The sequence below is a fragment of the Rhynchophorus ferrugineus genome, unplaced genomic scaffold (assembly GCF_030347505.1).
Source record: "Rhynchophorus ferrugineus isolate W39M unplaced genomic scaffold, kcgeb_rfMv2 rfM4, whole genome shotgun sequence".
In the NCBI taxonomy this organism is placed as follows: domain Eukaryota; kingdom Metazoa; phylum Arthropoda; class Insecta; order Coleoptera; family Curculionidae; genus Rhynchophorus; species Rhynchophorus ferrugineus.
The window spans coordinates 23878427-23892782 of NW_027472583.1; the positions used below are offsets into that span (position 1 = coordinate 23878427).

Sequence of the window (14356 nt, forward strand, 5' to 3'; positions counted from 1 at the left end):
TTTGTCTTAAAAATTTGCTGTTGTGTACTACTACAACCACATGATTATCATTTACTGGAACACTTTAGCCAAAAGACTGCTGACTATGTAATGTTTGAATTTATTTTCGATTAAAAATTTACTGTGTTAAAGATACTGTGGACATAACTAATTCATCGTCATTTATGTACAGATTTTACAATTTGATTCTTTGGTGCAGGTAAAGGGCTAGATTATATCACTGTTCTAATTTCTTTAAAAAGTTAACAGTTCAAGTACATATAATTATTATGCAGTCTTAGAGCGATTATCTTTTGTTATATATATAATATTGATTTAGGCAATGATTTTAGGGTGACACTACATTGAAGTGCGATACAGTGAACTTCCTTAAATTCTATTGTCACTTACTTAAATACACATACATGGTTGAATACATGAGGGAACCAGACAAATTCCATCAGAAACAAGAAGTGCGGTGGTCATAAACAATAAATGTATTGAGATGCTGGTTAATTTAGGTAAATAAACATGAATTTATTCCAGATTATTATAAAATATTTGTTTCATTTCAAGAACTTTTAGTACCAGTTGTTGAATTAGTCTCATTAGTAAATATTACATTTTGTGTAACAAAAGGATTATTACAAATATTACGATAATATTTCTAATTAGGTTATAATTAACAAATTCTCTCATCGAGCTGACAAAATTGTATAACAATTACAATATTTCTGACATTATATCGTTAACCAATTTATGCACATTGTGTACAAAAGTAAAAAATTCTAATGCAGTGCCTGTATGCACATCATAATTCCGTTTTCAAAACACATTTACCACATATGGCGCTACGTAATTGGCCATATCAGCAAAATCAGCACTAAACTCAACAAGATGGTGACGTGTGACCTCCTGGTGAGCGTTCCGTGTCCGTGGTGCATCGCTGCAGGATATTCTCCTGCAAAAAAAGAAATCCTGTATTATAATAACTATGTATTTTATATGAAAAATATCATATTTTCATGCGTTGCGGAAATATCAACTAAAATGTCGGTGATTTCCCTCGGGACTACTAAGGCCATCGTAAATTTCGAATTTTACTGGTAAAATAACCTTAAAATGTGTATCATTTCTTAGTTGAAACTAGTATTGTGTTTTATTGGTCGTAAGACGGGAAAAACGATCGATGATCAAAAGGGTAGAGCAGTAAAATATTTTTAGTAGGATCTTAATATTTACAATCTTTTAAGGCGAATAAGTCACCTAAAATATATCATAATTTTTGAATCAGATAGTTTATGCGACAGAGCAGGTTTATTTTACTTCAAGGGTCAATAAAGTTCATTTCAGAAGAGGGTAATATTTTTTATGTTTTATATGGCAAAAGAGGCTATATACTTTCGTTTTTTAACTTATAGTTTGAGCACAATGTAAGTTGTACTCCCCGGACAACAGAATTATGTCATTTAATTGTTTTAAAGCGCAGATAGATGCAATATTGTAATGATAAGTTAAAAATTTTAATACTATAAAACGTGTTTTTAATATATAATATAATGTGATATTGTTTGTTCATTAATTCATAATATTCAATTGTCAGAACTGTTATACTTTCTTCTTGTATTTACGTAGTATATCTGTAGCTATCGTATAGCTGTAAAGTAAAGGATGTTTCAAAATTAAATTATTTAGTGTTTTGCCTGATTTTTGCACACACCTGTGGCTGTACCGCCTACACGAATAACACCTCTTGATATTTTAGTTTATTCAGAAGAAATAAAAAATAAATAGTTTTACGGCCATCCTTCAAGATTTAACTTTCGAATAACATTTAAAGATAATGTACTTCCTATTAGGGTGTATAAATAAAATTCTACCATATTTGTAATGAACATTTGTAAATACGATAGAAATTATATTCAATATATGTAAAATATATTAAATATACCCGTTTTTATTTCTATGAAAACCTGGAAAATTTCCATAATAATACAATATCGATAATTACATAATTTAAATTATTGGGGCCTACATCAAAAACTTGCAATTTTTCCAGGTTAGAAACCAATTTTTACAACTTGAATTTTAAAGAGTATGTAATGAATTAATGTCTTAACTTTGGCACCAATAGTTTATTCAATTGAATGTGCTATTATCGCAATGGTGAATAGTCGTTTTTTTGTTGGTTTTAGCATTATAGGAAGTACCTAACCTCATCAGATTTACAGCATTATTCAGGGACCTCCAATATTCCCCCTGGGCTTCAATTAGTTAATTTTCAATGTCCTTTCATACGAATTACATGAACTGTTTTTAAATTACTGGAAGTAGTTGATTGATCAACATTTATGATCCACCGCCATCTATATCCATTGATTATATAATTCTTTACGTTCACAATTATATAATCAGCTCTATCTTTTACACTGAAATCTTGATCTCTAATCGTCTATAGTTGTAGGAATGGTTTGCCACATAACCTAGAGTAGAGTCTCCAAAAATTCAAAGATGCTCCAGGACAATATTGTAGTATGGCGAAATACATAATCCAAAGTATGCTACGATTTTAAAAACAGACCTACAATTTTTTCTCTTTCAACCCAAAGAATTTACAATTAGAAATATATCAAACCAATTTCTTAGGACTATATTCTAAAGAATGTGTATATAATTAAATACCCTAATATCGTTAGGATGAAGAGCGTTATTCGACGTTAGCAGCTTTTAATATGCAATTCAATTGGCATCTAATTACTTTGCATATATATGATATCAATTGCTTTCAAATATCTGGAAATTGTTGACTTATCAACAATGCTTTTCCACCGTTTTCTCATCCACTACCTGTAACATTTATATACTCAGCTCTATCTGTTAGGTTAAAATTATCATCTGTGTTAAACCAATATGTAAAAATAGTTTTAACTAGATAATATTTATGATAAATGCTAAATTTTTCTTAGTAAAATAATAACGGACTTAAATTCTCGTAATAAAAGAAAATGGTACAACTGTATTGTACCAAGAAACTAAACAAACTCGTCATGATATATTATTGTAATATGTCATTTATATAGCTATCTAACAATTAATTATATATGTTTAATGTTTAAGAGAATGAGACTAGATCTGCATTCTCACTCGGCTCAACAACTCACCTAATTTTTTCCATTAAAAATATTAATTTTAAATGAAACTTAAATATTTTATTCAAATCCGTACAGAATAAAAAACGATCTTATAATTTACTCTAAAGACTAAAAGAGGGGGTGACAGGAAAGTAGGGAGGGAAGTTCTCATTATACGCGCTTAATGCTATCTAACTTCGACAAGCTATTAGTTAAATCTGCATTTTGAAAACGCCATAACAGTCAGATAAACTCCGACGAGACAACTACTAGAGACATCGAAACAGATTATCACAACATACCGAAACCGCAACCGAAACAGTCGCGTCCGCCATTTTGCCGCGAAGTGCCGAAAGCGTAACCGGGTCTAAATTAAACCATATTAGGGGTTTAGCTACGCCTCTACGCTCTCTCGTCACTCTAATCTCCTGCCATTGCGGGCCATCCTGCTAAGATAGGGCGGTTTTCTCTCTCGTAGTGTCTCGTCCCGACCGCCAACATTAGATGTCCTAAGTGGCTTATGTTCTGTTTGATATTGGTCGTCACCAGCTGTCTCGACACTTCACGACATTATATTATGCATAAGATTTTCTCCGATATGCAATATTGTTTCAATTGAACAAATATCACCAGCAAATTACATTATTTAACGCGTTAGTTTTACGGTCTAACGAATATTGTTACAGCAAATGCCAATTTATATATCTGTCTTGTCGTTGTCTTCAAGAGGTGCCATGATTTCAACCATTACCTAGTTATTTATCCACCTATGTTCTTATCGCCACATTTAATCTCCATTAATTTTTTTTGCCTGAGCGAGACCTCTAATGTTTTCTCCAACTTTTGATGATTCTAAATCGGTGGTTAAATCTAAAAACTCCTGTTTTTATTATAATTATTATATAGTCTACTCAAAAAAAAATTGAACTCACATCATTACTATGTCGGACATGTTGCTTGATTGTCAAATGTTCTCAAAATTCTTCAAAACATTAGTGATAATAATTGGAGGTAAACCAGAAAAGGTTGTTTCAACGCTTTGCGTATTTTAATATCGTATGCGTGATGATTTCGATGCGCATTTTCAAATCGCTGCTTAATATTTGTGTTTACTCTAAGTGTAACTATAAATGTAAAGTGCTGTAGGTTAGAAATCTCGTAGGCGGTGTGAGGAAGAAAAAAAAACAAAGAAATACGTATGATAAAACAACTCTAACCTATAAACTATTGTGGGCGTGTAATTAAATATTTAAGTCAGTCGATAATATATGCGTTAAAATGAGCTATAATTTTACAGTAAATTATATTTGACAACATTACTTTTATTTCATTATATTATTTAATTTAGAATGTTTTGACATAACAAAGCCAAAATGAAGTAAAACTTAAAGTTGATGCGGCAACATTGAAACGTTTTCACGTCATAAATTTAGATGACGTGAATTGACTGTTTTATAAAACGGACTACTAGCACGACTTCCCACTTGATTGCTGATTGCTTGATTGATGTAACTAAAATAGAACATATATAAAATTTTCTTAAATCAAATAATTAATTAAAAAAAAAGATACTTTATGAATAGATATATTAGGTTTTTGGATGAGAATAAATTATCTAACTTTAAATTACTGTGTTCCAGAATATATGAGAGAACTTACAAAAGCAGTATTTTGTGGTTATGAACTAAAATATCTTCAAATTGTAAAACGTCCACTTATTTAGTTCTAGTGGGCGTGGGTTGGTATTTACCCATAGTAGGAATGCCACAGTATTATGTTAAATGTAACCGTAATATATGATCTGTGAAACAAACAACTTATACAACAAAATAATCTGAAATCTGGTAGTTGTTCCGTTTCTTACTTTATCGCATTTTATATTCCATGTTTCGCCGGACTTTATCCATAAATATCTTTCTGGAGAGTCCGAAAAAACCTAGTCCGAATTTTCTCCAACATTCCCGCCGTACCCCTCTCACCACCCCATCATCCATAGTGCCGGCGCTTTCCGCCCACTCCTTCAACAGTCGTCTCGCGGAGCCATAATTGGTACGCGCCACCCATAAATTCGCAACTTTCAAACTTTAACGCACCATGATAAAGTAACGTTTAAAGGTCTGAAAAGGGCAAATTTATATCCGCAGCAGGAGCGAGCCTAATTGAAATCGGCTGGAGCCAGCAGTTAACTGGCCAAACTGAACCGCCCCTCATTAAGCCCTTAAAGTTGTTATAAATAATTATTAGAGGCGAGTGATATTAAAATCGTTTCGGCGATGGCACTGGGGCATGGCCTGTACTTAATGGGCAAGTTTCTAAACTACGGTGAACGCTCTAATCTATGGCTGCCTCTGCTGAAGGTTTCTTTCAATTTTCATTGAATCGTATCCACGGGATTAACCTACCATTTATAATTTTAGCAAAGGATAGCAATCGATAAGCCATCGATATCAATGGCGAGACATATTCGGTATTTAAATGTATATTGATGATATTTACTTTAAAAGGCATTTATTTATTGAATAAATACAGTACTATATATATTGATTAAAACTTAGGATCGCTCAATAGTCGAAGTTCGAACAGAATGTATTAACGTAGCGAAAACCACGTAACAAGGAAAACGATTTTTTTGTTAAAAATTGGCTTTATTCATTAACGGAATCTCCATCAAAAGCCACACAATAATTCCAGAGCCGCTCTACAATTTCAGTGCAACTTTTGTAGAACGATTTACTTTTTTCCTTAAAATAGGCCTGTCACCAGTTGCTGCCCACCCAGATGAAGATCGTTATGATTCCAGAGTGAAGTGATGGACCCATGTTTCATCCATTGTCACATATTGAAACAAAAATACTGATTTGTAACGTTTAAACAAAGCTCAGAATCTTTAAAATATTTTGTTTTTGGTGAAGAGTGACTAAACGCGACTTCAGTCAACGCTGACTAACCAATTCAGTCAGCAAATCTACATTTTGTTGTTATTTCTGATAAAGCGTCGTCCAAAAAGCAAAGTCCTTAAAGACCATTTAAAGCCATTGCTTCACTTGAACGGTATTTTTTTCCATCAAGAAGCAGTGCAAAATTAAAACACGAAATTGTTTTTAATTCATTGTTTTAAAAACAAAAAAATCTAGTGCCACTGTTAGCATAATAATTTACAAACTTGTGGGTTTATTTGTTTGATAATATTTTGAAATTTTAGCAGCTTTCTATTGAAAGTTAGGCAGGAATCGAGCAAATTAGCGCCATCCATATATTAGGGTCTTTTCAGTCCACGAGTTAGTAGCGTTAGAAGACTCATCAGTCGTTAGAAATCATTATATAAACTATTGGCTTTGCAAAATAAGTTTATAAAGTAAATACTTAAAATAATGGATTTATAATGGTTCAAAGAATAAAATGTTATATAATAGTTATTTATTTTCGTTAATCCTTAAATACCTTCATAATTTTTCATATATTTCTTATTGTATTCATGTATTCATATAATTTTTATTTTTTATCCGATATTTCTTAACTAAAATATAAATGGAAATTCAATAGCTATACCAGATTTATTTGACAAAAGAATAATTTAAATAATCAAAATTGCACTGTTGTGTTACTTCTAGATTCTAATCTTCTACCATTAATAAAACAATAGCCATATTTACTTAAAGTTATTATATTAATTACTAGCACTCTATAATATTTATGGCTTTATTAAATTTATTGTTTTCTACTTTGTCTTGTATATGACATAGGATCTAACACTCACCTACAAATGGGGAATTAATTAAGTCTTGACGCTCAAATTGATGTTAAACATTCTTAGTGCCTTGCATTTACATTTGAAATGAAACTTGAATTGTATTAGAAATTAAAGCCAATAAAATTTACCGAAAAATCTTAATATATTTTGCAATTATCTCTTGTACAGTGGTATACTATGTCTCTAAAACCATATCAATTACTACAGCTGTTATATTCCAAAAACATTAGATTAGCTGAAATGGCTGCTTGTGAAAATCTAAATATCTTGTAAACAATGAGAGTAGATGATTTTAGTTAGTTTCGAATTTTGTTAATCCATATTTGAATGAAATTATCACATAGGTCATGTTTTTTTGTCATAACTGAATATACCTTCCAATAAAGTATACACATTCTCTAGAATCTGTTCTCTTTACAAACAAATATATAATACAACTTTACATGATTATACTTGCCATAATTGTTTAATAGTTCCAACAAAACGAGAATAATTAAAAATAATAGAAAATCATAAACAATATAACATAGGACCCAGGCTGATTAATCTTTTACAACTTTTTCCAATCTTTAGGATGATGCCGGAATAACAACGTTAGTTTGGCGACGATCCAACCATCCATCTATTTTCGCACTTCTTCAGAATTATTCACTTCAGTGACAGGTTCTACGTTTGTTAATCGTTGTTTTAGACATTCATGAAACAATACGTCTTCAAATTTGTTCAACTGAATCTGGTAAACATATACAACTACATTTGGTTTTACTACAAAAACAACTACAAAAAACTCTTGAGTTTATTTACCGTCAAAATTTAAGACCACAATTTTGAAACGGTTCGAAAAGACATTTTCAGGTAATTTGGGTGGGTTTCAGGTAATTTGGGTGGGTAACTAAAAATTCTTGATGGGATTCAGATTTATATTTTTTCAAATTAACCAACGAAAGACCTGAAAGTTAAATCTTCAATATACGACAATCGTCAAAATTGTGTTTATAATCTCAGATTATTATTATTAAGGTTTTTAATACATTTGCAGGCATATGAAAACGTTAACATACTTCATATTTGGAAATATCCTTTCTAAGCTTAAAAAGAATATTACCTTTTTACAAATCGAATTTGGCAATAAGGTTGGACGGTGTTGATGACGTTCATCGGCTGTTTTATTGGAAGGACTATATATAGTTTCAGTACTCTATGCCACTCTAACGATTTTACAAAAATATCTTTCAAATATTTAGAAAAAAATATGAAGCAGCTGCGTAATAAAATCGCTAAACTGTTTACGTAGTCCCTAAAATACATTCCCAAAATTGATAGCGAAATCATTTACATAAATATTTATATCAATTTATCCCGATCTGATGAAAAATTGCAGACCGGCATATTTCCCATTATGAAAACGATCTTGAAAAATTCCCCAATTCGCAGTACGTATCGCTAATCCGTTAATAAACGCCATTCCCCACCGTTCTCCAATTCCATTCCGTCGGTCATAAAATAAATATTTGAGCGAATAAAATCATATAGGCATATTAGCGGGACGTTTGGAGGGGCAGAGGGTGGGGGATAGGCCATCAAAATATTTTCGTTGGGTCCTGTGCTTTTGCTTTAATACCGCAACCGTACAATATTTGAAAAGGTTAAATTTACGGTGGGTTCGCCGGCAAACATTTACGGTAACAACGGTACCCCCCCACCCCACTCGACTGCCTCGTCAATTTTTTTCACGGTTAATTCGATAGATCGGATTTAGTCGTGTTGATTTTAGAAAGGCAAGGGGTATAAAAGGGTGAAATAAATTATATTTTTCGTTTAATATTAGGTCGAGGAAAAAGTGTTTATATTCGGATAGGGTCGTTTATTTTTGACAATGTCAAATTTCACCTTGCGTAACTGTAATTTGAAAAACATTACGTTTTAAATTACGAGAGGGCACTGATAATATATCGAGCTTTGTCAGCATTAATTTGTGCTAGATGCTATTTGATATTCCTGAAGAAATCTTTAATATTTATGGCTCTAACTTTCTTAATACCATTTTAAAAATTAAGCGCTAATTTTGAAACAGCACATTATTGATTCAAATTTCTATTTCTGGAGAATCCCAGCTGTATTCGATAAACTTCGGTAGTCTCCACCTGATTATGCGACGTTGCCATTTTTTCGACGACGAAGTAATCGAGAGGCTGAATTCCATGGTTTGACCCTGGAATTGGTAAGAACTCTGCAGTGTAAGGTCAAGTATTGTTTATAGATTATTAGAGATATGACATCAATCATTCCATCCGGACATTCCATCCAGGTGCGTATGAATTCAATTATTATTTTAATTTCTCAAATTGGATCCAATTATATACCAAATTTTTTATATTTAACGCATAGGCATAAAGTAAAAGTTCAAATAAATATGACTTGATGTTCTTCTTATGAATAAATCTCATCCGAATCACAGCTCGTTGATCATATAGTCAATCTACAGCATTGAAATTCAAGTTTCCTCAAGGAGTTTTAAGGTTGGGGGTCCCTATTTTTAACTGATTTCGAAAAAGGAGGAGGTTATATGTTCAGGTGTATTTTTTTAAATGTATGCTCCCCATTTCTCTGTCAATTGAGGGCCGATTTTCAAAATTAATTTTTTACTCGAGGGAGCGAACTTCCGAGGTAGTCCACCCATTAGAACCAAATCAGGATCTGTGTGGGCAAGGGGAAGAAATCGAGGGAAACGTTCAAATTTCAAACGCACGTACAAAGTTTTCACATATTTTTTATCTAAAATAATCAGATATTTGTGTATAATGCTATTGCTGAGCTGATGTGATGGAAAATCGGAAGTCGTCCAGTGAAAAAGCCATTCAGTTGGCTTTTTCCGCTCTAACTATAGCATATAAGATCTCGTATAAATATTGTAGACACCTGCCACTAGGCTGTAGTGGTTAAAGCGTTCAGCTTTCAAACGGAGGTCGCGGGTTCGATTCTCGGACGGGGAATAACTTTTTCTTATTGTTTAGTTAGAACACTTGTCAAATCCCATTGGTTAGTTAGCTCCTTATTTTCAATCATTGTTTCTTTATTCCTATTTATCCTCATAAGGGCCTCACCATTGCTTGGTCTACCCATTGTAATACTTAACAAGATAACTGCGCAAATTATCGGGTAAATATCTAACTAACTAAATAAAACTAACTATCTAAAAAGAGAAAAATAAAATATGTTTAACAAAAAAATTGATCCGAATTCAAAAAATAAATAAGAAACTCACTGAAAAATAAAAAAAACACTTAGTGATAACAATCGTTGCAAAAACTAAATAAAAAATAAACAAAAACATTGATTAACCTATCTACGACAGGTATTTTATATTCTACTAATACACACAATTTAGCTTAATACATAACTAAGCCTATTTGATTATTTACAATAGATTTAGGTAGATATTAAGCTAAATTGTATGTATATAGTATAAGGTAAAATACGTATAGCAGATAGGTTAAATAAGGTTTTTGTTTATTTCTATTTAGTTATTACAACGACTAGTATGTACATATTAGCTAAATTATCTGCCAAAAATTCAAGTGGCTGCTATATTGGATGAAACACGAGCTAATAAATAGTGATATCAATCTGTTTTAATATTTAGTGCTAATAATATATTTAAAGATTAATGGATGGATTTTATATATTGATGTATAAATTATATTTGTTACCCTATATGTTGTTTTATTTGAAGTCGTTACTTTTAGACTTAAATAGTGATATCAATCTGTTTTAGTATTTAGTGCTAATAATATATTTAAAGATTAATGGATGGATTTTATATATTGATGTATAAATTATATTTGTTACCCTATATGTTGTTTTATTTGAAGTCGCTACTTTTAGACTTAAATGTGTATAAAAGCTTAAGTAGAATTTAAGTTAATTTTAGTTAATTATAAGAATTAATTAGATATAATATATAAGCCTAAAATAAAATTCAGTGGAATGAGTTAAATTAGAACTTTAGTTTCAAGTGAGATTTTAGGTAAATTTCTGAATTCTAGAATATATATATATATATATATATATATATATATATATATATATATATATATATATATATATATATATATATATATATTGGTTTGTTAATGTGTTTTTTATGCATTGATAAATAATAACGCATTGTTTTGTTGTCTCTTTCTTTTCAAAATGAGACAAGTTTATAAAATAATCTTCATGTTACGTTTTTTATATTATCAGCGACGAAAAACATATATATTTTAATTATATTTGTTACCCTATATGTTGTTTTATTTGAAGTCGCTACTTTTAGACTTAAATGTGTATAAAAGCTTAAGTAGAATTTAAGTTAATTTTAGTTAATTATAAGAATTAATTAGATATAATATATAAGCCTAAAATAAAATTCAGTGGAATGAGTTAAATTAGAACTTTAGTTTCAAGTGAGATTTTAGGTAAATTTCTGAATTCTAGAATATATATATATATATATATATATACATATATATATATATATATATATATACATATATATATATATATATATATATATATATATATATATATTTATATATATATATATATATATATATATATATATATATATATATATATATATATATATATATATATATATATTGGTTTGTTAATGTGTTTTTTATGCATTGATAAATAATAACGCATTGTTTTGTTGTCTCTTTCTTTTCAAAATGAGACAAGTTTATAAAATAATCTTCATGTTACGTTTTTTATATTATCAGCGACGACAAAACATATATATTTTAATGTATTTTTTATAAAATATAATAATATTTTAAATTGGCTCTCAACAAAAATATTAGGTCAATTTGTAAAGTCAAGATGATTATTCTATTTATATTATTTTCTTCAAATATCTGATTATAAACAGGTGATTATAATGAACCAAGGTTTAAGGATTGCTATTGAAACCCAAGTGAACTAAAATGTTTTACGGTGAATTATTACTATGTTTGATGTGATAAAAGTGCATCGATGATTTTTTTCATCAATTTAACATAATTTTTACCAACACAAAATTGGGATGTGAGGGTTTGTCCTAAGTAAAAATAGTAGTAATTCTTATTATATATAATTTATATAACAGCCAAATCATAAGCACAAATATATCGACATTATTTTTATTTTATAGCGGTTGTAAATAATTAACCCTATAATGCTTTTTGCTTGTTGGACTCTACAATATTATGTACTATGTCATTATATTTTTATATTACATTATCTTATTATTACAAGTCTCCTTTATACCAACTAGGATTTATCTGGACTGGATATTCTGCTTAACGTGGACACCGAGCCATAGTCCTTAACTTCAATCCCATCGACTGGTCATTTAGATGAATTATCACAGAATCTGGTCGTATCCCGCTTGGTTACTAGCACGACTGGGATGTTTATTCCTTGCTAAATTTTACACTGTTGTTTAGAAGCACTTAAAATTATGATCACAAACATAAAGCATAGCCATACTTACTGTCCAGTAGGGGGGGTTCGCTGTAGCCTTAAGCACTGTAGCCATCAAGGCTTATATTATATTTAAGATGTACATTTAGGAGCTGTGTTAATTACAACAGTATAAAAAAAAAATTTTAACATAGAAACATATGATCAAATATGTTGACCTTGTTGAATATCTCGTAAAATACTAGTTTTGATTATGATTTTCAGTTATCACTCAGCGCTTTATTAAAACCAAAAATATTGCTCGATTTACAACTTTGACCCTTTGCCACATCCGCAAGAATTATTCCAGGTAAAAGACTAGCGTAGTATTAATGAAATATCTGTATTTAAACCGATTTACGTTGACGTGTATAATAATCCTGCTGGTTATTCGGGGCTATTTTATAATTAATGTTCCCCGGAAACCGCGATTGTATAACTGTAAAATAATCTCGTTCCGGTGGTTGATTTTTGATTGATTAAGATTAATTGTTAGTTAAGTAACATAGTCGTTTTTGAATGAAAGACTGATTAGTTCTACAATCTTTAGTATTATCAATTTGCATTATATTTATGTTAAAAAAGAAGGATACGTCAATCAAATAAAACACTGAAAATTAAATATATATTTATACAAAACAATAGATTTTAAGGGAATGCCATTTACTTCTTTCCGTCCATTCAATTTGGAACTAAAATTTCAATTACCGCGTTCCAGTATCGCGTTTTTGATTCAAAGAACCTCATCAGAAATATTCAAACGTCTAACATGAACTCCTCGGTGGCCACCATGTTGCCTCGCTGCGTGATGACATTTAAGCCAGGAGCAAAATGGGACGCAGCTTGGTGAGCTAACGCAGTGACGATGGCGTGTGTACGCGGGATAAAACTCCCAGACGCCGAAACCGCTAAAATACGATTGCAGTTCTCGCTTCACAGTAGAGTTGTACACAGTAGTAAGCTTGGTATAATGGCAATTGATACTGCACTAATAAGAACAGAACTGGAATTTAGTTCTGAATCTGATTCGGAAGATGAATTCGAATCTGAATTGGTAATGTTTATCTTCCAAATGGCTCGTAAAAGGTAACTGAGAAGTTGTATCTAAAAAGAAGAAAGACTCACGGAGAATTTTCTTTAATTAAATAATTTATCGAAGAATTTTAATTAAGAATTTAGTCCTCATGTAGTCTACATGACCTGTATCATATAAAACATGTCGAATCCCACATCCGCACAGCTCCGATAAATTCTTGTTCCATTTTTATACAGTCACTGTGACTTTAGGCGAAAAAATTGTGACGGCATGCTGCGGAGCAATATTGCACGGTAGATATCGTTCTTTAAACCCACAAAATCATCGTGACTCACGCTGCGTCCCATTTTATGGGCCATTAACAGCGACTATTACTAGCGTTATTGGACCGTTTGAAAGACGAAATCGCCGAAAAACGGCTGCTTTTGAAGAAAAAGAAAGTGCTGCTTCACTGAGACAATACACCGTGTCACAAGTCAGTGCAAACGATGGCAAAAATCGATGAATTGAGCTTCGAATTGCTTCCTCAACCACCGCATTATCCAGATCTGGACCCCAGCGACTATTTCCTGTTCTCAAATGGCAAACTAATACTCGCTGGGAAGAAATTTTTGTCAAATGAAGAGATGATGGACGAAACTGAGGCCTATTTTGAAGTAAAGGACAAATCGTACTACAAAAATGGTATCGGAAAGTTGAAGGGTCGCTATAATCAGTATATCACCTTTGAAGGGAATTATGCTCTATAAAAAAACTAATTTTGCCAAAAAAATATATTTTATTACGGTAGGCCGCGGACTTTTCAATTGACCTGTTATGTCTTTATTAATATGAGATGTATTTTGATTAGCGATATCTATTAATAAAGCATCATTATAAACAACTATTAAATTATCTAACCTATCTGTTAACTTCAATGTTTTTAGCATCTAACAAAGAACTACAAAAACGGCGACTAAAAAAGTTTAAAGA

The 14356-nt window shown here is 31.0% G+C and overlaps 1 protein-coding gene across 1 annotated transcript in view; it reads right to left on the reverse strand.

The window, feature by feature from the left end:
• Positions 1 to 738: 738 nt before the first annotated feature.
• Positions 739 to 14356, reverse strand: part of dpr8 (defective proboscis extension response 8) — a 152971-nt gene continuing 139353 nt past the window's right edge. The window contains exon 6 of the mRNA XM_076403995.1: positions 739 to 940. Coding sequence (XP_076260110.1) covers positions 831 to 940 — 110 coding nt within the window. The 3' untranslated portion in view covers positions 739 to 830. The remainder of the gene's footprint in view (positions 941 to 14356) is intronic.